This window comes from Hyperolius riggenbachi, chromosome 9, assembly GCF_040937935.1.
Source record: "Hyperolius riggenbachi isolate aHypRig1 chromosome 9, aHypRig1.pri, whole genome shotgun sequence".
Lineage (NCBI taxonomy): Eukaryota > Metazoa > Chordata > Amphibia > Anura > Hyperoliidae > Hyperolius > Hyperolius riggenbachi.
Genome location: NC_090654.1, coordinates 230,575,012 through 230,598,217, shown reverse-complemented (window position 1 = coordinate 230,598,217; position 23,206 = coordinate 230,575,012). Strand labels below are relative to the sequence as shown.

The window sequence follows — 23,206 nt, the reverse complement described above, 5'->3', positions numbered from 1 at the left end:
GAGGCAGTGCTGGGCTCACCAAAGCAGACATAAACTGTCAGTTTTCAAACACATTTTTTTTTTTTTAACAACATACTCCAAATAAAAGTTTTGCAATGCGTTTCACAGGTATATTCCTGCTTCATCAGGCAATAAACAGAGTATTTAACATTCAGCTGTCCTAATACCGCCAAGCACCTCTGAGGCGCTCTGCTTTGATTTTTATTTTATCCTGTTGGAGCTTCTATTCACCTTCTACGATACCTGTGTCCGCCCCTGGTGGTGGGGTGATATACCCCTTTTCTTTCGATCTATAGAGATCAACTTCTTAATCCTGAGTGGAGACCGGTCTTAAATCTCCTCAGCAGCAAAGAAATGGTAAAAAACCTCTTCAGATAAGGTTTTACTGCAGGGGAGTTCAAAGGGTCATTAGCTCTTTCATTGTTTAAAATACAGAGTGTTGTTTGTATTTGAAAATATGACCAAATGATGCAATTTTATTTAATGAAAAAAAGCTATATAACTAAAAATAAAAATGACTCTTTTTGTTGCTGCTAATGTTCTATTAATTATCTGTACTACTCATACAATTGATTATATCAGGTTTGGTTCTTTATCCGCTTCAGTGTCACTTTAATGTGTTTTTTTGTGTGCAGAAAAAAAGCCTGACATCCTGCAGGATAATTCTGCACGTTTTATCAGTTTTCTCTATATCTAGTTTTCTCTATACAAATGTATGCAGCATGAAAATGGTCCAGTCGGATGCTACCATGGTGGGGTTTGACTGGTCCACTTTGAAGCTGCATAAATGTGCATACAAAATTAACTCAGAATTATAGCAATTGCAGTGCTATTTATCTTAGAGGAACTAGAAGTAGAATTTTTATTTTATTTTATATAAATCGATGTAAAATAGTGTGTTACAAGAAAAAAAAGAAGATAAGCAAAAGAGGAAACTATCCTCTTACCGTGTCAATATGGTATAGAAAAAGTGCCTCACACAGCATGGGAGGAATCATGTTTACTACTGGCACACCGCTAGAGTTTTTTGTTTTTTATTTCCTTTGTTGAAGACACACCTTTTTTCCTTATGTAGATACCCACGTTTATCCAGATCGCCTAAGTCCCTGTTTCACACTATTTTTGTAATTTCTCTGCTCTCCAGCAGGCTGCTATGTCCGTGCTGTGTCTGAACCTGTGCTGCTACTGCCATTTCTCTGCCTTCCACTAGGTTGCTTTACCGATTCTGTGTCTGATCCTCCTATGTCTACAGTATTATACTGTATTATGCTACTGATATTTAAGCCTCGATATCTCGGCATTCATAGCTCCTACACACACCATATTTTAAGGGTCGGGAAAGGACCCCCCCACCCGAACTACATCTGTGCCAAATTGCATGCCCCCCAGTCCAGCTGGTTTCTGAGAATAGGGTATAGAGGGGCTGTAATTTGTTTGGATAGTCCCCTCCCTACCAACAAAATTCGGAGTGTGTAGGAGCTGTGAGTGATGAGATATTGAGCCTTTATTATCTGCATTATGCAAATCGGGAAGGAGCTGCATGTGATGTCATTACCCACAAGGCTGTGCATCAGTAGGCCAGATTTTAATGAGGCCTACATTGTGGGAGGGGTTTAACCTTTTACAGCTGGATTTCTATTGGCTGCAGGACTTTTTCCCCTTTGAGAACTGGGTTTTTCCTGACAAACCTGCCATCCGCTTCACACTGGTGGCAAGTTAATTTTCACCTTTACAGTTTCTCTTTAACTAAGTGACATTACAGCAGGTAAAACAGCGGCTTTTATACTGTAGGCTTTTATACCTACTATCAACGATCTTTGTAATTATTTTACTTTTATTTTGCTGAAAGCTCCTTCTAGTAATGCTTACTTTTATACCTTGAGATATCATTATAGTTTTGCACTCTATAATTTGTGGTTCAGCCTGTATTTCACAAGAAATTATGTTTTGTCTTGTAGCCTCGGGCTGTAGCCGGGTTCCGTGGAACAGTGAGGTACGCTTCTGTCAATGCACACAGGAATCGGGTGAGTAGTTTGAATGAATTTTGTATTGATTTTGATAAACGTAGAACAATTTATGTTCCTATAAAGCACTGAACAGGTCGCTGGTCTCCATGCCTACTTGAGAACATTAAATGTACTTAGATTAGATAGCTTCAGATCTCCATCAAGTATCACTGAACTGGGCATTGTAAAGGAAAAACCTTTTTTTAATTTTTTTACTTTTATTTATTTTTTTTACCTTTTCGTCTAGCTGCAAACATTTTAGTGCCTGGTACACACCTTTACTTTTGATTGACTGATGATTGGCCAATTTTTTCCACCACTATGTAGTAATCAACAGATTTTGAATGCTATGAACAGATTGTGTAGGTAAACTCTGACATGGAGGTGGTGAAATTGGTCAGTGATTAGCCAATCAAAATTGAAGGAGTGTACCAGGCTTAAAAGTAGTGGGTGGAGCGTGCATGCTATCTGGTAAGTGCCCTGAGGTAATGTGGGTGCTCAGGTTGTGGTCACTAAATCAACCAAGGTATATAAAGTAGATATAGACCGGAACTCCATGTAAATTCAAGAATCTTTATTCACTGCTAATGTATCATAACTTGACGTTTTGAGGCAGCAAAGTACCTCTATCAAGTAAAGCAATATGCAGAAATTGTGCACCAGGGAGAGCCTTTGTCAGTGTGCATGGACAACCGGCAGCAGCTAGAGTCACTTGTCCATTCCCCCCCCCCCCCCTTTCACATATTTAAAGCAGTGTATTTGCTTTGGGGGGTAGCTAGGGTTGCATAGACAGGTAAGTCAGGCCTACTGCATCTGGGGGAGAGTGCTCCATAGTTTAGTGGAAAAATTGCCAGGCTACTACTGCTGCTGGATGGATTTGGAGGAGAAAGCTTAAAGGGAATGTCCAAGCAAAATAAAAAATGAGTTTCACTTACCTGGGGCTTCTACCAGGCCCAGGCAGCCATCCTGTGCCCTTGTAGTCACTCACTGCTGCTCCAGTCCCCCGCTGGCAGCTTGCCGACCTCAGAGGTCGGCAGGACGCATTGCGTACATTTTTACGCATTCCCACTAGTGCAGGAACATTAACACATACATTTTTACACATTACTGGTTCAATGCGTAAAAATTTACGCATTGAACCAGTAACGCGTAAAAATGTATGTGTTAATGTTCCTGCACTAGCGGGAATGCGTAAAAATGTACGCAATGCGTCCCGCCGACCTCCGAGGTCGGCAAGCTGCCAGCGGGGGACTGGAGCAGCAGTGAGTGACTACGAGGGCACAGGATGGCTGCATGGGGCTGGTAGAAGCCCCAGGTAAGTGAAACTCATTTTTTTTATTTTGCTGGTTTCTTCCCTTTAATAAAAATGAATTCTTTTAGTGAATTCATTTTTATTAAGCTTAGTTCCTGTTTAAGAAGCAGAAGGATTCTGAATTTTTGTTCAGGCTAGGAACACACTAGGCAGAAATACTAGCATTATTGAAAACTCTAGCGGTTTTTGCTGATAATAAAACAATCGGATGCAATTTTTAAAACATATAAACCCTGCTTTAGAGCTTTCATAAAACATACTTAAGCTCTTCAGTATTCAGTTTCTGCTGGATTTCTGTACAAAAAGTGGTTCATTTAATTTTCATGAAATGTTTGCCTGTAACTTACCAAAATGTTTCAAGCAAGGATCTAGTATACATTTTGAGTATGATGAGAGTTTCAAACACAAAATCATGTCAAAAAATAAATATAATTTAATTCCCCTTTCTGCCAGGCCTCACTGTCCCCACAATTCAGGTTTTTAGCTGAAAATGTTCCGGTTTTCACATGCGGTTTGTCACATTAAAATTCATGTTTGTGTGTGATCTTTCGCATTCAGGTTTCCAGAGCATGCAAATTCTATTGCGAGAAACCCATGCGAAAAAACCAAACCCTGCCTTGGAACTGCTGGACCAACCTGACTTGTCCATACTGGTTTTAGCTAATTTCCCTAGACGAGCAGGGCTCACCCATACCGCCAGGGAGGCTTATCATCCTCTTTATATGTTGAGATAAAAATGTTGTTATTAACTGTTGAATCTCAATGCTGTGAGATAGCAAAATAAGTTGAAAGTATAAAATAGGTCAAACTATAAAGAGGGTTAAGTACCTGTGTTGGATTAAGGTTTTTTTTTTTTTTTTTTTAATATAATACGTATTTAGTCAATATGATCTGTTCTGAATATAATGTATACAGTAATTGTATTTGGAAAGTATTGTTCTTGGCATCTGCCCCATAAAGCCATTTTCTATTATGCTATACCTCTAAGTTTTTTATATCACAAGATGCCGTATACTGGCGGAATGGTTTCTGTTGTGTTATGATGGGCATTGTCCTTGATAGTGCTTTGGATATTGCTTACAGGGCGTAGCAATAGCCATAGCAATCATAGCAACTGCTATGGGGCCTTGGAGCAAAGGGGGCACAAGCGGTAATGTATTCACTATTTATTTACCTGTTATTCTCCACGCTGCCTTTATCTCAGTGCCCATAGACTGTTAAAGGGGCGCTACAGCGAAAAACGGTACAATTTAAAATATGTGCAAACATACAAAAAAGAAGTACGTTTCTTCCAGAGTAAAATTAGCCATAAATTGCTTTTCTCCTATAGTGCTGTCACTTACAGTGGGCAGTAGAAATCTGACAGAAGTGACAGGTTTTGGACTATTCCATCTCTTCATGGGATTCTTCAGGGGATTCTCAGCAAGGCTTTTATTCTTTATAAAGATATTCCCTAAAATGGATTTAAACAATGATGCTGGCCAGCTTCCCTGCTCCCTACACAGTTTTTTTGGCAGTTGGACAGAGCAACTGCCATTCACTAAGTGCTTTTGAAAATAAATATATCCCTGAGAATCCCCTATAAAGAGATGGACTAGTCCAAAACCTGTCACTTCTGTCAGATTTCTACAACCTACTGTAAGTGACAACAACATAGGAGAAAAGTAATTTATGGCTCATTTTACTCTGGGAAAAAATGTACTTCTCATTTGTATATATTAGCACATATATTTTAAATTTTACAGTTTTTAGCTGTACTGCCCCTTTAACAGTGTACATTGCATAGGAATGTACATTGGCCCTTCATCTTATATCACATATTGAGTGCTCTTGAGTGCCTAGTTCTAAGGGCTCCATGAAAATTCTGCTATGGGGCCCCATAATCTCTAGCTACGCCACTGATTGCTTATGACGAAGCAGCCTTTGCGCTGCCTAATTAGCAGTGAAGAGAAACCAGAGGAGACTAAAAACTTTACAAGAAATTGGGAGCATTTGGAAACAAATGTTCAATAACTTTCTTCTTCTATGATTTGAAAAACAGTGCATCTTCCTTTTCAAACACTGAATCACGAGGCGTGTGTAAAGCAGGCCATACATTGGATCAATTTTCTTTGCTGATTCCCGGAAAACTGTAGCACAGCACACCTCCCATTGATCATAATTTTGAACCATTTTTTAAGATCAATAGAAATTATTTTTAAGACCAGACAAAAGTATTGATTAATCGGGGAGCTGGAGTGGTGATGGCAAATAGATGGCCCATAGTGCTGCACTGCTATTCAATAGATTTTCAATAGATTTCATGTTTAAAGCTATAAAAAAAATCTATGGGCCGTGTATGGAGGGATTCAATGCTTCCCTATTCAGATCAGGAGGAATTGATCTGTTTTCTACAATTTTAATGAGCTTTCTGACATTTGCTCCCCCCACCTCCTCCCCGCTGAGTGACAAGTAGCTAATCCCAGACAGAAATATGAGACTCATTTGGTTTGAGGTTTATTCACAAAACTTGTCTCATGAATTATCTCTCCTTATCTGTCTTATCACATGAATTCTCTATTCTTATCAGTTTCTCACCTTGCAGAATCTTTCTTAAAGGGAACCTTAACTGAACGGGGGGTAAAGAGTTTTACTTACCTGGGGCTATTACCAGCCCCCTGCAGCAGTCCTGTGCCCTCGGCGCCGCTCTGGAATCCTCCGGTCCCCCGCTGTCACTTAGTTTCGTTTTTGACGACTCACCAGTCGCCGGCCGCCATGCGTATTATTGGACGCATTCACCAATGCAATTAGCGCTATTGCGGACCGCAACGCATACAAAAATACGCGTTGCCGTATTCCGCACGCGTAGATATGCGGTAGATTGTACGCGTTGCGGTCCGCAATAGCGCTAATTGCATTGGTGAATGCGTCCAATAATACGCATGGCGGCCGGCGACTGGTGAGTCGTCAAAAACGAAACTAAGTGACAGCGGGGGACCAGAGGATTCCAGAGCGGCACCGAGGGCACAGGACTGCTGCAGGGGGCTGGTAATAGCCCCAGGTAAGTAAAACTCTTTACCCCCGTTCAGTTAAGGTTCCCTTTAAAGTAGCCATACACTGGTCGATTTGCCATCAGATCGAGCAACAGATAGATCCCTATCTGATCGAATCTGATCAGAGAGGGATCGTATGGCTGCCTTTACTGCAACCAGATTGTGAATCGATTTCAGCATGAAATCGATTCACCATCTGTGCGCTGCCGCCCACCCCCCGCCAGTTATACATTACCTGCTCCGCCGGCGCGAGTCCCCCGGTCTCCGCTGTCTTCTTCTCCGCACTGGGCTCCAAGTCTGGCTGGCTTCACTGAACTTCCTGTCCGGAGAACAGTAGAGGGCGCTTTACTGTTTAAACTTCTTGCCGGGACAGGAAGTTCAGTGAAGCCAGCCGGACTCGGAGCCTAGAGCGGAGAAGAAGACAGCGGAGAGAGCGGGGACACGCTCCGGCGGAACAGGTAATGTATTACAGCTAGCGTCGGTCGCCGGGCATTCGAACTGCGCTATTCACTGGGGACCTGGATGTGGTCGCACTCCTTGGAAAAAGTAAGGAGACAGATCTATACTGTGGTAGGACTACGGATGCTCTGTCTCCGCCCCTCAGACGGGTGACGTGAGTGGGTAATGGATGCACTATTTTGGTAAGAGGCGCCCTGGTATGTGATAAAAGCGTTTAAAAACAGTTTAAAAGGTAATGAGGTAGATTACCTCAATGATGACAAAATCTTTGCGACAACAAAAGATTTTATTTACTAATGGCACAGGCAACGCGTTTTGAGGGTCTGAGCCCGCTTCCTCAGGCCAATAGTGCCAAACTAAATGATAGGTTTAGTTTGGGGAGGCTCCCCAAGCTAAACCTATCATTTAGTTTGGCACTGCTATTGGCCTAAGGAAGCGGGCTCAGACCCGCGAAACGCGTTGCCTGTGTTTCCACTAAATAAAATCTTTTGTTGTCACAAAGATTTTGTCATCTACCTCATTACCTTTTAAACAGTTTTTAAACGCTTTTATCACATACCAGGGCGCCTCTTTTACCAAAATAGTGCTCTACACAGAGAACTTTTGCACACAAAACAGAGGCAAAAATGGATTGCCTACTGCCTGCTCCTCCCCTCAATATCATCTCTTATCCAATAGAAACACACATAAAGAAAGGACATATAGCTAAATGGACTGGAAACGTATGCTACAAAAGGACAACATTTAGAAAAACTGATCCGTTTGAAATGGATCCGATCTGTAACTGGACAAGTGTGGACCGATCCTTACAAGCCATATATACTGAGTATTTTTCTTTTGCTTGGAAAGTACTAAAGATGATACATGAGATAAGTTGTGTATCCTATGTATAAGAGGGGAATAATAAGTAAGGAGTGATCATTCATGACATTTTTCTGAATCCATACGTTTAGAAGTTGCATGCAACCAGCACATTAATTACCTATTCTACCTGTTTTGAGATAAAAAATACTCTAATATTCACCAGTGTTTTCTCATTGCAGGAGATGGGCCGACATGATGATCTGTGGTCGCTCTTTTACATGCTGGTTGAATTTGTAGTTGGACAGCTTCCCTGGAGGAAGATAAAAGATAAGGTGAATTGCCTCGATCTTTGCTTTACCTTGTTGGAACATTACTCAGGAGCAGCAACATTTCAGAAGTTCGGTATATTGAATCAGCAATAACAAATAAAAGGCTAAAATAGCTTGAAATATCTGAGCTCCGCACCTATATGTAAACCGGCACACATACTCAACCCATACTCAGTACTCCTAGGTTCTTACCATCTCACCATTAACTGAATCTCAGACAGTTCTGTCCAGGAAGGTTTTGAAGTTTAAACACTGTATGGCTAATTCTATTTTTCAATTCCTGAAAAACCTTATAGTATTTAAATCAAAGTGTGGTGTTGCGCAATTCTGTCCGCCGCGATACATTGAGAGATGTAGTCTGTTGATCTGAGTACATCTTCCGGCTGGATGTGCTCACATTAACGGATTACATCTCCCGGCATGCATTGCGGCAGTCATAGGCGTGACTTCTAACTGTTGTCACTCCCTAGGGAAGATGGCAAATTCCATAATGGTACATAGTACCTTGACTCGCTATACTTTTGTTTTGCTCATTATTTGGCCCTGACCACACCCACTTCTTGCACACTGCACCTTTTCATTTTACCGTGTTTCTTAAAATGACATTACAGTCTTATAGCAGTATATTCTGCTGATAATGGGGACACTGTTTTGGGGGTTTTGCAGAGAATAAAATACCTACTGAGCCTCCAGCGCCGTCTTCTAACTTTCCTGTAGCTCTAGCGGCTTTCCGACGTCTGTGCACGGCTACCGGCATGTCACTTGACCAAACATGCTTTTTAGGGCGGTTTTAGCAAAAGGCAAGCATATGTACCTGGGATCAAGTGATCCCCTGGTGCAAGATACCAGGGACTTTGCTGTATTAAGAATAGCAATACTTGATGCAACTATTGCTGACTATGTTGTATTTACCTCAGCTAGTTATTGCTGCATTTTCCCACAGTATGATGTTTACCCCCATTTTATACACCCATCCTAGGAAAGAACTTGAGAGCTTGGCTAGGTGTTTATACTCATACTTGTTGACACGTGTTAAAGCGTGCATTGGGTTTAGAGGAGATTGCACTTAAAAGGTAAAAATATTTCATGTCTGTATTTTCCTTTTTGTGTATGTGCGTCTGCCATATGCCTAATATATTTAAGACTAGTAGACCCAAGCCCGTTTAAAAACGGGCTCTAGGTCTTTTTTCTACCACCACCACCGCCAGTGCGCATGCGCATGCGCTTGCCCACCGCGCTAGCGTTCCTCGCTTCCTGGTCCTGTCCAGCTGTCTGTACTGCGCACATGCGCAGTAACAAATAACAGGGACGCAGGGACAGCTGGACGCTGGAGGAAGTCCCAAGTAAGTAGTACTTTTTTTTTTTTTTCACCTCGGATCTTCCCTTTAAGAAGTAGACTCACTTCACGGCATAACCTGCTTCATCAGGTCAGTAAATGTGCCAGTAGAGAGAGTGGAGAATGCTTTGGGCGCCGGGCATACAAAGGTGCTTAAAATGTGTCAGCAGGGAAAAACTGAAGAGGTTTATATACTCAAACAATGTACACACTTCAATAGTGAAGGGACGGTGTTGACATTGTGGTGCCTTGTGGATAAGGTAGTAGGCACTGTGATAAAAAATAATGGGATGAGCTAGAGAGATCATATATGGTCACACTGGCGATTCTATGTGAAGGCTGCCACTGTTGCATTGTATAGACACAAAACGTGCAGAACACTGAAAGGTCACTACAGAACAAAGCCGGCAATAAAGACAGAGAACCATATCAGGCAAATGAAACAAACAACCAAACTGTTATCTCAACAACACTGAGGCCACATTCGCACTTGCAAAACTCTAGCACTGTTGCTAGTGTTTTGCACTAGCGATTTTTTTGCGATTAATGCAAAAAAAAAAAAATCGCCATTCACACTTAGCGAATTTTTGTTGTGATTAGCGCTTCTATAGCACTAAACGTGATCGCCGGAAAATCGCCAGAAAATGGTGCAGGATACAAATTTGCGTTTGGCGATTTGCGTTAATCGCCGGCGATTAACGCAAATTGCCCAAGTGAGACCTGGCCCATAGGGTATTATGGCACTAGCGCTTTAAAAAGCGCTAGTGTGTGAGCGTTTTGCTGACATTGCCGGCAAAACGCTCGGATGTGAACGTAGCCTAAAGGTAGCCATACATCAGACGATGATGGGCAAATTGAAAAGACAAGGCTCTCTATGATTGAAGAGAGCGATCTGTCGGCTGCCCATACACCGCAGGCCTATTCTCAATCAATTTTATGCTGAAATTTCATCCGTTGCTTCCGCTGCCTTAGTGTATAAATGTACATGTATGTGTGCATTTATACATTACCTGTCCTGTGGTACGGTGCCCGTCCACCTTTCTAATCCACTCTCTTCTATTAGCTCTATACATGCCTCCAGAATGGCATGTGTGTGATGTCACACACCCGACGCGTGTATAGGATAAGTTAATTGGCTCCCACTAATATTGGCCCTAGACTACAGTACTTACACTACATAATATAAATATATGGCAATGGTAGGGATTAGATTGTGAGCTCCTTTGAGGGACAGTTAGTGACAAGACAATATATATATATATACACTGTACAGCGCTGCGTAATATGTCGGCGCTATATAAATACTAAATAATAATAATAGGGCTAATGGAAGAGTGACACATTCGGCAGACAGCTGGGCACCGTAACACAGGACAGGTAACGTACAGTATAAATGCACACATACCGTGTTTCCCCTAAAGTAAGACATCCCCTGAGAATAAGACCTAGCAGAAATTCCTAGCATGCTTGAAATATAACAACAATAACAACAATAATATTTATATAGCGCTTTTCTCCCTGGGGACTCAAAGCGCTGTGACCCTGCATTATGCAGTCTCAAAGGCTAGGGAAAAGAGGTGAGTTTTTAGCCTTTTTTTAAAGCTGTCCAGAGAAGGAGCCTCTCGTACTGATTGTGGAAGTGAGTTCCATAGAGTAGGGGCTGCATAGGAAAAGGCCCGAGCACCAAATGTTAAGTGTATCCTGGGAATAACCAGCTTCATCTTGTTGGCAGAGCGGAGGGTGCGTGGAGGGGCATAAAGTTCCAATAGATCCGCTATGTATTTGGGTCCCATGTGGTGTAGAGCCTTGAATGTCAGCAGGCAGATCTTAAAATTGATTCTCCATTTTACTGGCAACCAGTGAAGAGTTTGCAGTACTGGGGTGATGTGTGAGCTGCGGGGGGCATTGGCTAGGAGTCTGGCTGCAGCATTCTGTACTAGCTCTAAGGGGCGCAGAACCTTATCTGTAGATCCGATTAGCAGGGCGTTGCAGTAGTCTAGGCGGGAGGATACAAATGCGTGAACCAGGGCAGGTAGGTCTTCAGCTGGGATTAGGTGTTTTATTTTCGCTATATTTCTTAGATGGAAGAAGGAAGACTTGACGACAGCTGATACCTGCTGTCTGAGTTTTAGATTTCCATCCAGGATCACCCCAAGGTTTCGCACAGAGTCTTTATACTGTACAGTATCTCCCCCAATTGCTAGTTTGAGGTGGTGAGCGTTTTGAACTTTATCCATCATGTGTGGACCACCTACCACCAACACCTCTGTTTTGTCAGAGTTCAGCCTCAGCCAGCTGGTGTTCATCCAATTTTGTAAATCCACTAGACACGCATTTATGGATGCTGATGGGTCTTGGGTGCCAGGCTTGAAGGACAGATACAGTTGTGTGTCATCTGCATAACAATGGTATCCTAAACCATAGTTCTGGATTATTTTGCCCAGTGGGAGCATGTAGACTGCAAAGAGTAATGGTGATAGTACAGAACCCTGTGGAACTCCATAGGCAAGTGGCACTGGATTAGAGTAGTGTGTGCCCAGACATACTTGCTGTGTCCTGCCAGATAGGAAGGTCTGAAACCAGCTAAGAACAGTACCCCTTAGGCCACAGTAATTCTTCAGTCGCTGGATTAGTATTTCATGGTCCACAGTATCAAATGCTGCTGACAAGTCAAGAAGAATCAGAATTGAGCAATCACCCTTGTCCCTTGCAGTAAGTAGATCATTCATTACTCGGACTAATGCTGTTTCAGTGCTGTGCCTTTTCCTGAATCCTGACTGAAAAGTATCAAAGATGTTGTTATCTGTAAGCCTGGCTTCTAGCTGGTTGGCGACTGCTTTCTCGATAACTTTTGATAGGAATGGTAAGTTCGCCACAGGTCTGTAGTTGGTTACAGAATCAGGATCTAGTGATGGTTTCTTCAGGAGGGGTTTTATGATTGCTTTCTTTAGTTCTTCTGGGAAAAGTCCACTTTGCAAGGAGCACTGAGTGATTTTGTGAAGTGCTGGCCTGAACAGCGCTGGGCACTGCATTAAGGATCCAGTTGGGCCAGGATCCAGGTCGCAGGTAGTGGGGCGGAGACTTTGAATGAGAATTCCAAAATCTTCTACACTCAGAGTGTCAAAGACTTGCCATGGTGGTACGGTAGTAGGCATATGCAACGTCCAGTGGTCAATTGATGTTGTTGGTGTAATGCTGGCACGGATGGTAGACACCTTGTTTGTGAAGAAGGCAGAGAATTCTTCACACCTTTCCCTGGAGTATGTGGTTGGGGCTTTTAGGCAGGAAGGATTGCAGAGTGATTCCACTGTGTGGAAGAGTTGAGCAGCTCTGTTGTTGGCTGTAGATATTTTGTGCGAGATAAAGTCTGATTTTTTCTTGGTTATTGCTTGTTGGTATTGTCTGAGGTGTTGAACTAGGCTAGATTTGTGCTCCCCAGTCCCTGATTTACGCCACTGTCTTTCTAGTCTGCGCCCTTTCTTTTTTAGATCCATGATGGTTTTGTCAAACCAATTAGCTTTCTGCTTTTTGGTTGCTGATTTGGTGCGCCATGGGGCAATACTGTCAAGTGTTTCATATATCGTGTTGTTGTACTGGGTTACTAGAGAGTTTGGGTCCATTTGACTGTGGAGCAGATTTGTAAAATCCAGGTTGGCAGTTATCCTCTCCGGTGTTAATTTACTCAGGGGACGGGTAAGTCACACTCAATACAAAGCATAGATACAGGAGAGCAGCAGTATAATGTGAGTTCTACAATCCTGTATATGTGTCAGGCAATTTGTGTTTTTGTTGGAGCCAGCCCTCCTGATCTGTCATGATAAGCTTCAGCAGCACTTCACCTCTTCACCTTTTTCCAGGACACACAGCTTATCCTATCATAGCTCTGGGATGCCTGACAGAGTTCTCTGTCTGCAAGAAATAGACTCTTAACCACATGATCAGCAGAATTATAAACATATATGCATCTTTTATGGGAAAACTACCAGTGCCCCCCCCCCCCCCCCCCAAAAAAAAGACATCCTCTGAAAATAAGCCCTAGCACATCTTTTGGAGCAAAAATTAATATAAGAAAGTGTCTTTCCGTTCGGGGAAACGTGGTACATGTACATTTATACACTGAGGGAACAGCGTATGGAGGTTTTGTTTGATCGACCACGATGGCCGACATCTTGCAACATGTCCAATCTATATGCTTGGCCTGAAATTGGTTGCATCGTTGATCGGGCATGCACTTGGTGGTACCGATTTTCATCAGATACGATGATAATTGGGGAATCAGATAGTCGATCGGCTGCCAAGTTGCTAGATGTATGGGCACCTTAACTTAGATATAAATTGTGGTGTAGTAATAACTTATCAAATGCTTTTTCACAATTTATGGAGATATTGGTACGATGAGGATGTGTAATACTTTTTATACATTGGTGTCTAGAATATTACGCCTTGAATCAAGGCCTGGTCTCAAAATGTTGGAGTTGTGTGTTTTTTTTTTTTTTCTTTTTTCCCCCAGCATCATAAAGCTAATTGAAACAACTAAGGAAGTCCTGGTATAAGCTATTGAATACCATTAGCTACCCAAACACATTAAAGATGCATACACACATCCAATTTTGATTGGTCAATTTTACCACTTCCATTAAATATGATAGCTTACCTACACAATCTGTCCACAGTATTCATATCTGTTGGCCCTCATACTGCATTGAAGTGATAAAATCACAGGCCAATCAAAATTGGATGCGTGTGCGCACTCTAAAGCCTGGTACACACTTTCAATTATGATTGGCCAATCGCTGACCAGTCTTATCTCCTTCATGTTAAATGAATACTATGAACAGATGGTGCTGGGAAACTTTTATATTACACAAGGTGGTAAAATTGGTCAGCAATTGGCCAGTCATATTGGAACATGTGTACCAGGCTTATTATCTGACACTGCCCTGTGACATCTTGAGATTGTCTGACAAGTTCTACATATTGGCACGATTAAGACTTCGCGCCCCCCCCCCCCCCCCATCCTATTGAAATATACTGTTTGTTGGCATACAAATATTGTTAACCTTGTCATGTTGCACCAATTTGTATATTCACAGTCTTTCGGCGATGAGCTTGCTATAAATAATATAACCTGTATTTCTGAAGATTTTCAAGCTAGATAATTACGTATCAAAGATGTTCTGCTCTTTGAGGAAACTGTCCTATCCCTTCCCCCTCAATGTTTTAGGCTGCTGATAATCTGCTGATTTGATTGGGGAATGCTAATCTCTCCTCGCTGCAGCGCAGCATACTTGTTTTGTCTCCCCTTGTTTTTTGTATGTAGTAACCTCAGTGTTTATTTTTATAGGAACAAGTAGGTTCCATAAAGGAACGATATGAACATCGCCTTATGTTAAAGCATCTTCCACCAGAGTTCTATCTGTTCCTTGAGCACATCAGTGGCTTGGACTATTTCACAAAGCCTGATTATCCGGTAAGATATTTCTGCAGTTACACTTGCTTAATAATTCATCTCTAGACTACTTTCCTTAAAAGAGAGTTTAAAGTGAACTAAACCCAGAACTCCCTGCTCTAAGATTAGACACAGCATGCAAACCTTTATGGGGAAAAAATGTTACATAGTTTGGTTGAAAAAAGACATCCATCCATCAAGTTCAACCAGAAAAAAAAAACATCCTGAACCTGCACCATATCCCTGTTGATCCAGGGGAAGGCGAAAAATCTTACAAGGCCTGTGCCAATTAGCCTTAAAAGGGAAAAATTCCTTCCCAACTCCAGATGGCAGTCAGATAAATCCCTGGATCAACTGTCTCTGGAATTACCTAGCAATTATAGCCGTGGATGCCCTTCAATGCAAGGAAAGCATCCAATCCCTTTTTAAATACAGATATAGAGTTCGCCATAACTACTTCCTGAGGTAAGATATTCTAAATTTTAACCTCTCACTGTGAAGGACGCCTTTCTAAATAGATGGCAAAAACTTTTTTTCCTTTATACGCAGATCACATCCCCTTGTATGTTGCACAACCCTAGAGACAAAAAGCTCATCTGCCAGGCTTTTATATTGCTTTCTGATGTATTTATACATGTGAATCAGGTCACCTCTCAGTCCGTTTTTTTCCAAGCTAAATAAGCCCTGTTTGTCCAACCTTTCTTGGTAAGTGAGCTCTTCCATTGCTCTGATTACATTAGTTGCCAGTTTTTGTACCCGTTCTAGAAGGTCAATGTCCTTTCTATAATGTGGTTCCCAAAACTGTATCCCATACTCCAGATATGGCCTCACAAGTGATTTTTGCAGAGGGAGTAGTATACTAGCATCTCAAGATATTATTTACAGTTTTATGCATCTCCGAATTGTATTTGCTCTAGCTACTGCTGCTTGGCATTGTATACGATTACTCGACTTGTAATCAACTAGTATTCCTAAGTCCTTCTCCAAGTCTGATGTTCGCAGTTGTATGCCATTTATTACACAATGTATTCATTACAATTTATGATTGCATGATGTCTTCATTACAATTTATGGAAATCCTAAAAAACCCTGAACTACTACTAGGTTTCACTTTTGCAGGGACAGTTTTAAGACGCGTACACGCTGTATTGTTACAAACGACAGGTTCGTAAGACCCTCCACCGGGGCGGTCATTCTGCCGACAGTAGTACACGAGTACAGGCTGTCGGCAGACTGATAAGTACTGTTTTTGACTCATCCGCCCGGCGTGTGTACGTGCCTTTAAGCCTCAATTTTTATTTTATGCCAGAGCTGCCCATGCAGAGCTCTCCTGTAGTCTATTCACAGTTGCTGATAAGAACTAATTAGACACTTTAATCTTTGAAATTCTTTAGCAACTATATGTGGAATAAAGACTTTTTATTGTGTGCTGTGCAAGAGTCCTGGTCTACTTTAAGTGATCATGTTAGTGACCAGGAAAACCATACTACAACACTGGATCTCTCCCTTCCCACCAACGCTCACGCAGTTCAAACTTTAAGGTGCCCATACACTTATTGATTTTCTCAATCGATACAGCAAGACCCCCGGTATCAGTCAGTGGCATGGATTTTCTGATGCCGGATACATGTGATTGCTGGTTGCTTGAGCAACCTACCGAGAAAGCACCCCACCCCTCCCCTCGTAGAGCATAAAATCCTTATCAAGCCTCCAGGTGGAGTCTTCCACCCATCCTGAATTGGCTTTCCGGTGTCCTTCGTCTAGGGCTCCCTGCATCTCGCCTGACTTGTGTCGAGTCACGTGACATGCTGGGAGCTATGCACGGTCACCAGAAAGCTGCTAATAGCTACAGGGAAGGTAGACAACGCCCGGAAGCTCAGTAAGTATTTTATGCCCTGCAAACCCCCCAAAGCACTGTCCTCATAATCCCCTCAGGCATGCCGGTTAGTTGAGACTTCCGGTTGCCTGAGTTCCGGATAATGGGGACTTTGCTGTATTACTGTTATGTTTTTTGTAGATTGTTGCGTTACCACATCAAAATGTGCGGTATCCCACCTGTGCTAAAAGGTACTTAGAAAGAATGATCCTTAATGATCCACCTATTGTTGTGCACTAGCTATGTAGACCGTTTGCCAAATGCCTACAATGTTAGTTTGAAGGTTTAAAGCATTGTACACTCCTAGAAACGCCTGTCACCTGGCAGGGGCTCGATCCCTTGTGAAACAGTACAGAGGTGATCTTGTACAGATGCATTACTAGCCTGCAGGCTACTGAGGCATGTGTTGGTATGGAGGGGGCAGCGGGACAATGACTGGCATGTGACAGAGCACTTTGCCACATGTTGTTGGGAGAACAATGCGCTTGTTACTCGTCAGGCATGATCTGGCATGCAGGATCTTTTGCAGATATCAGGCTGCCACTGTACATATGTTGGATTCACTCAAGATTCTCGGCTGAGGCAGTCTTTATGAGCCGCCATGGCTGAGTTCAATCCAGCATGTGTACGTAGCTTCTGAGATTGTACTGCATCTATCACTAGGCATGCTGTGTACTATTTTCTAAATCTGTTTGCCATACATCGACTATACTGTTCATTAGTATGGACTACGTGATTGTATTTGGTTAAGTTGTATTTACTCTTCTTAAACAAAATTGAATTTAAAAGTAGCATTTCCACTGGGCTGCCGCGTCCATTACAGAAAAGGATGAGGCACCCATGCAGATATTTTAAAAATGTGCCTTTAAATAGTGAGACCAAATTTTTAACGTTTTAATATTTGCTCTTGGTCAAGTTTTGTGCATTAAAACATTTACTTTTAAAATGGTGCAGCAATTACCGTATTTTTGGGAATGTAAGATGCCCTTTTTCTCCCCAAAAATGGGAAGCAAAAGTCACTGTGTCTTATACGTCAAATACAGGGAATCCCCAAACGCCCACTGATACGAACAGCCAACCCACCGCGATGTCAAGACTCCCTGTATTCTACCAATGTCTTCTCCGCTCCTTCCCTGTGTCCTCCTCCGCTTCTCCTGAATAAATGAAAACAGGGGCAGCATGGCTCACCTAATCCATCGGAGCCCGCGGCGATCATAGACCTTTCCTCTCTCTCACTGCTCCCCTAGTGCCGGCTTCTGCTGACGACATCATCAGTAGAAGCCGGTACTAGGAGAGCAGTGAGGGAGATGAAATCTATCAGAAATTGGCCTAGCTCCGCCACCTGCCGGGCTAACCCCAAGTCTAAAAATTTACCCGTGCTCTCTAAACACCTGCCAGTGTGATTCCTGGCTCTCACTGGCGTATCGACCATCACCGTGTACTATACCATAGGACCATAGTACCATCACCATAGTACATTGCCTGTACTATGCAGCACCAGGCAAATGTGTGTGATGCCAGGTGATACAAGCTATTGCGGTGACTGTGGAGAAGGCCAGGAATCGTGCAGATGGACAGGTGAGATTTTAAATCACTGCATGGAGGGACACTTTACACTGAGGGGAGGCACTGGCCAGACGTATCCCAATATTGAATATTTGGATAAGCCAATACTGATCGATACTGCTGCACACCTGATTTAGCACATGCCACCGAGATTTTACAGCATGTCTGATTGATCCTTTCGATCTCTTGGGCGGACAGGTGGCAGCACGGATTTTCCAAGGATTCGATAAAGTTATGGAATTGGAAAGTCAATCGGCCCGCAAAATTGCCTGTTGTATGGGCACCTTAACAGTTTTGCAATTCCCTACTATGTATGAACCTATTGTCAATCACTTAGTATTATCATTTTTTTTTTCAGCTTTTGATATCAGTCTTTGATAACAGCATGAAGTCCTATGGAGTGGTGGAGAGTGACCCCTATGACTGGGAGAAGACTGGCATGGATGGGTCTTTAACCACCACAACAACATCAACAACGCCACAGCTACACACTCGCCTGACCCCTGCTGCTATTGGGTATGCAATAACTGCCTATCTGCAGTGCATGACAAAGTGGCTTAATTGCCATTGATTAAACAAAGAAAAATATATTATGCAGAGACCCGCTCCCATTGACTTGCACTAAAATTGCAGTAAAATCACTGCATGTTTTTAAAAACTTAAATGGATCGAATAGAGCTATGCAGTGTGGCTTAGCCCTTTATTCATTATAACCATGGTTTAGCTTCAACTTTACCTTCATTAATTCCAAAATATTTTTGACATTTAGTTTTCCTTGATCCCTTTATCCCCAATGAAACCCAAAACTGAGCAAGGTAAAGTCTAAAAGGAATTGTGTTCATCAGTATAAATGATTAGTATTCCCTTTTGGAACTCAATATTTCAAAATTGAAAATACGTTGTGTAGCTGTGCTTGCCTGTCACTGTGCCCCTACCCATACATATTTCAGACTTCTGTCTGGCTAGTTTCAGATGTTACCAGACTGAGGTCCTAAAAGTGCAAGCTACATCTTGGATATTTGGTTTCAACTTTAAGTTGGGATGCTGAAAAATGCAGTCTGGCTTCTGTTGTGCTTCCTACTTGTGGTGTCGCACATAAATCAGGAAAAAAAGAGGAAGTGAGCCTTAAAGGACACTTGATTTGAGTTGTCTATGGAGCCCGTTACCTTTATTCCCCTTCAATTTCCCCAGGAGTTCTGTGCAAAAAGTGTTCCAATTAATTTTCATAACTTCTTTTTTTTTCCTGTAACTTGCCAAAAGGTGCCAAGCAAGGGTCTAGTATATAGTGCAGGAGAGTATTGACGTGTATGCATGTCAATACTGTTCACAGCATGTTTTGTATTGACATATATATCTGTCAATACTGCTTGGGAGGTTAACAACGCCTAACGTCTTTCTGATCTTTCTGGCATCAGTAGTATGTGAATCTTCCACCTGAAACAAGCATGTGGCAAATCCAGTCAAACTTCAATCAAACCTGTGATCTGGGTGCTTGTTCAAGGTGTATGGCTGATCAATGGGACATACAGGCAATTTGCATTGTTTAAAAGGAAATTAATATGGCAGCCTCCACATCTCTCTCACTTCAGGTGTTTCTTAAGCTTGCTAAATACGTTTTGACCATGAAATAAGTATTCTGTCCACCATTTTGCTTTTGTACATGGTCATCAGTTGTCAGCTTGACTGGGAACATTGGGGCAGGTTTATCTAAACCAGTGCAAGGAAAAAATTGTGCTAAACTGTTGCAAATGTAAAGCAGGTGTTCTGATTATCCAATCAGAATCCTTCTTCTGAGCATCCACTTTACTATTATAAATTTCCCTCATTGTACTCAGAGTAAGGGCTCGTTCCCACTATCGCGAATCCGCATGCGTCCAACGCATGCGGATTCGCACATGTAATGTGAGTGGATGGGGCTGTTTCCACTCCTGCGGTGGCGTTGTGCGTTTTTTGTTGCGGAGAAAAAACGCACAAAAGAGGCAACGATTTCGCCTGCGTCGGGAATCCGTGCGAATCGCCGCTAATGTATTTAATAGTAAAAACGCATGCGTTTGTTACATGCGTTTTTACCCGCGATTTCGCGTGCGATTTCGCACCTTTTTCAATTTTTATTTTGCCCTGGCAGTGTCATGGTTAATTTCGCATGGCACCCTGCCATGCGAAATCGCGGGTAAAAACGCATGCAGAAACGCATCCGCATGCGTTTTTACAAGCGTCGGAATGCCGGCGAATCGCAGAAACAGTGGAAACAAGCCCTAAGGCTTGAGAGTACTGGTTGATAATTTAAGTAACTATGGGCTTGATGCACAAATGGCTGGTAGTTGCCTGTGCATGGCATTATTACGTGAGCTCTACTATGGTAACGTACATTATGTTGTTTGCTTAATGCCTGTTACCATAGCAATACTCGCATTACCCGTGTACCATGGGTTGGGCTAATTGTGCAATGGGCACTACTCTAGTAACCGTAATACTGTTTTCAAGCTATAATAATTTGCATCTATTCTGAGTTATTTACCTGTGACTATCCCTAAAGGATACATATGGCACTATATGATGCGTAATGTATTAATGCTTTTTAATGCTTGGCTGGCCACAGGTCCATTTAAAGAGACTCTGTAACAAAAAGTGCACCTGAGGGATACTTACCTCGGGAGGAGGAAGCCTCTGGATCCTATCGAGGCTTCCCCCTTCCTCCTCCGTCCCACGGTGGTCTCGCTGGGCCCCTCCGAAGCCACAGCCGACAATTTGTCAAGCTGTGATGCAGGTGCAGTAGCGCCTGCAATAATTACCTTCCCTGGCTCCAGCTCAGGCGCAGTAGCGGCTCCTTGATGGGCTAAGGCGGAAATAGCTAATCTCAATCGGACCCCACTGGGAACGGCTGTTTCTGCCTGATCCCGAGCCGAACGCCGCTACTGCGCCGGAGCCAGGAACGGTATAAATGACCGCCGTTCAAAGGGGTCCAGCGAGACCACAGTGGGATGGAGAAGGATGGGGGAAGCTTCGATAGGATCCAGAGGCTTCCCCCTCCCGAGGTAAGTACCCCCCAGGGGCTTTTTTCTGTTACAGGTTTTCTTTAAGGTGTACCTACAGGAAAAAAAACGTCCCCAATGGGGTACTCATCTCAATAGAGGGAATTCTCTGGGTAATCCCCAGTCCTCGTTCACCTTTGCCGTTTTGGCGCTGCGTCTCCCCTGAAAAACAGTCATCAAGCCCTTGTTGATGGCTCACACATGTGCAGCAGTACAGACCCGATCAAGCTTTGCTTTTTCTAAGGAAGCTCAAGTGGGTCTGTGTTACTGCTCAGACGCAGCGTAGATAAGACAGGTAAAAAGAGCGCCAGGCTTTTGGGCACTGCTGTAGACTGTAATGTGATTTACAGCTATAGCGGCACTCAGAGGGTAATTTGGGCATCAGCAAAAACGGAGCCTAAATTACGAAAAAAACAGTGCATATCCCATCTTACCCCAGAGTCCCTGGCGGCCTGCAGGGGAATAGTAATTAACGCCGCTGGTTAATTTCCAGTTGCAGGGTGAGGCGTTTTTCGGCTTCACCCTGCACCCAGGTTTCCCAGTGCCCATTTTGCATGTTTGCCAGTGCGCTCACGCACCCTTTAGCTTCGGGGCTCTCCGCATTAGAACACTTTAACTTTTGTTGGATCCATTGGCCACCCTTTTCCGAGGCAAGTATCGTACTCTGATGTGTGCAAAGCTCAAAAGTTTGCTTTAACCATCAATATAGAGATGGTGAGTCTACATTTGTGGGGGGAGAGAAAAGAAACCGCATCCTGTGAGCCGAGCACAGGCCATTTGTTTACAGACATTTACAAGGGAGTACTGTTTGCATGTGTTTATGGGATCAGATTGAAAACAAGTTGCTTCAAAAATCTGTTCATCCAACATTTTCTAAGAAATGAATAAATCCATTCTGGTAAATTTGTGATTGGTGGCTGCAGGGTAACATGGTTATGAGAACAGGGGTTCTGTAAATACATGCATAGGTACTAGCCTAGTGTGCGATTGCAGATGCGGTGTTTAGTCTCCAGTGGCTGCAGCTTGTCCCTGGTCAGTGGCTCAGGAAGTTCTGACAGCAGAATATTACATGACAGGTAGGTAGCATTTTTGGAACAGGTTCAGCAATGTTGTCAAAGCAACCTACATACTTCACCAAGTACAAATTTCCTTTAGGCCCCTTTCATGCTGGTGTGTTGCAGAACAGACATTAAAAGTGAGTGAAGGGGGGGCAGGGAGAATGCAGTTGACAACACTCTGCCAACAGCATCCACCAACACTCTGCCAGCAGCAGCAGCAGCCGCCATCCCAGTGCCACCACTAAGCCAGCTGCAGTCACCACTGTGCCATCAGCAGCCACTGATTTAAAGCCACCACTGTGCCAGCACCACGGATTATCAGCAGCCACTCATTAGCAGCAACCACTATGCCAGCAGCAGTAGCAGCAGCCATTGATTAACAGCTGCCACTATACCACCAGCAGTAACAGGCACTCACTAGCAGCCACCACTATGCCTGCAGTCTCTCACTGGCAGCCACCACTATGTGAGCAGCAACCACCACCACTATGCAAGCAGCAGCAGTCACTCACTAGCAGCCACCACTATGCCACAAGCAGTAACGGCCTCTCACTAGCAGCTGCCACTATGTCAGCAGTAGCAGCAGTCACTGGATATCAGCCACCATTGTACCAGCTGCAGTAGCAACCACTGATTAGCAGCCGCCAGTATGCCAGCAGCAGTAACAGCCATTGATTAGCAGCTGCCACTGTGCCAGTAGCACTATGTCTGCGCACTGAAAGGGACATGCTAACTGCATATGGTGTATAGGTTATTTCCAGTGAAAAAAGTTTTGCTTTGCCTTGGGCATAGTGTACCTAACGTCAATCAAATTAAAAAAAAGTTTAATTTTGCTAGTTCGGCCTCCTAGCAATCTCAAGAACAGGGATGTCATAATTGGCCTAAAACGGACACCCTGCCATAAAACATTCACCCTACTACTCTCCCTCTTGATTCTATCGCTTCTC

At 43.1% G+C, this 23,206-nt stretch overlaps 1 protein-coding gene across 5 annotated transcripts in view; it reads left to right on the top strand.

Annotated features, from left to right (window-relative positions):
• Positions 1-23,206, top strand: part of TTBK2 (tau tubulin kinase 2) — a 214,666-nt gene that overhangs the window by 155,211 nt on the left and 36,249 nt on the right. For 4 of the 5 annotated variants that reach the window (XM_068254143.1, XM_068254140.1, XM_068254141.1 and 1 more), the window contains exons 7-10: positions 1,959-2,024; positions 7,853-7,945; positions 14,623-14,748; positions 18,528-18,685. In XM_068254143.1, coding sequence (XP_068110244.1) covers positions 1,959-2,024; positions 7,853-7,945; positions 14,623-14,748; positions 18,528-18,685 — 443 coding nt within the window. Of the gene's footprint in view, positions 1-1,958; positions 2,025-4,877; positions 4,957-7,852; positions 7,946-14,622; positions 14,749-18,527; positions 18,686-23,206 lie in introns of those variants that run through there. The other variant, XM_068254144.1, reaches the window with a different exon arrangement.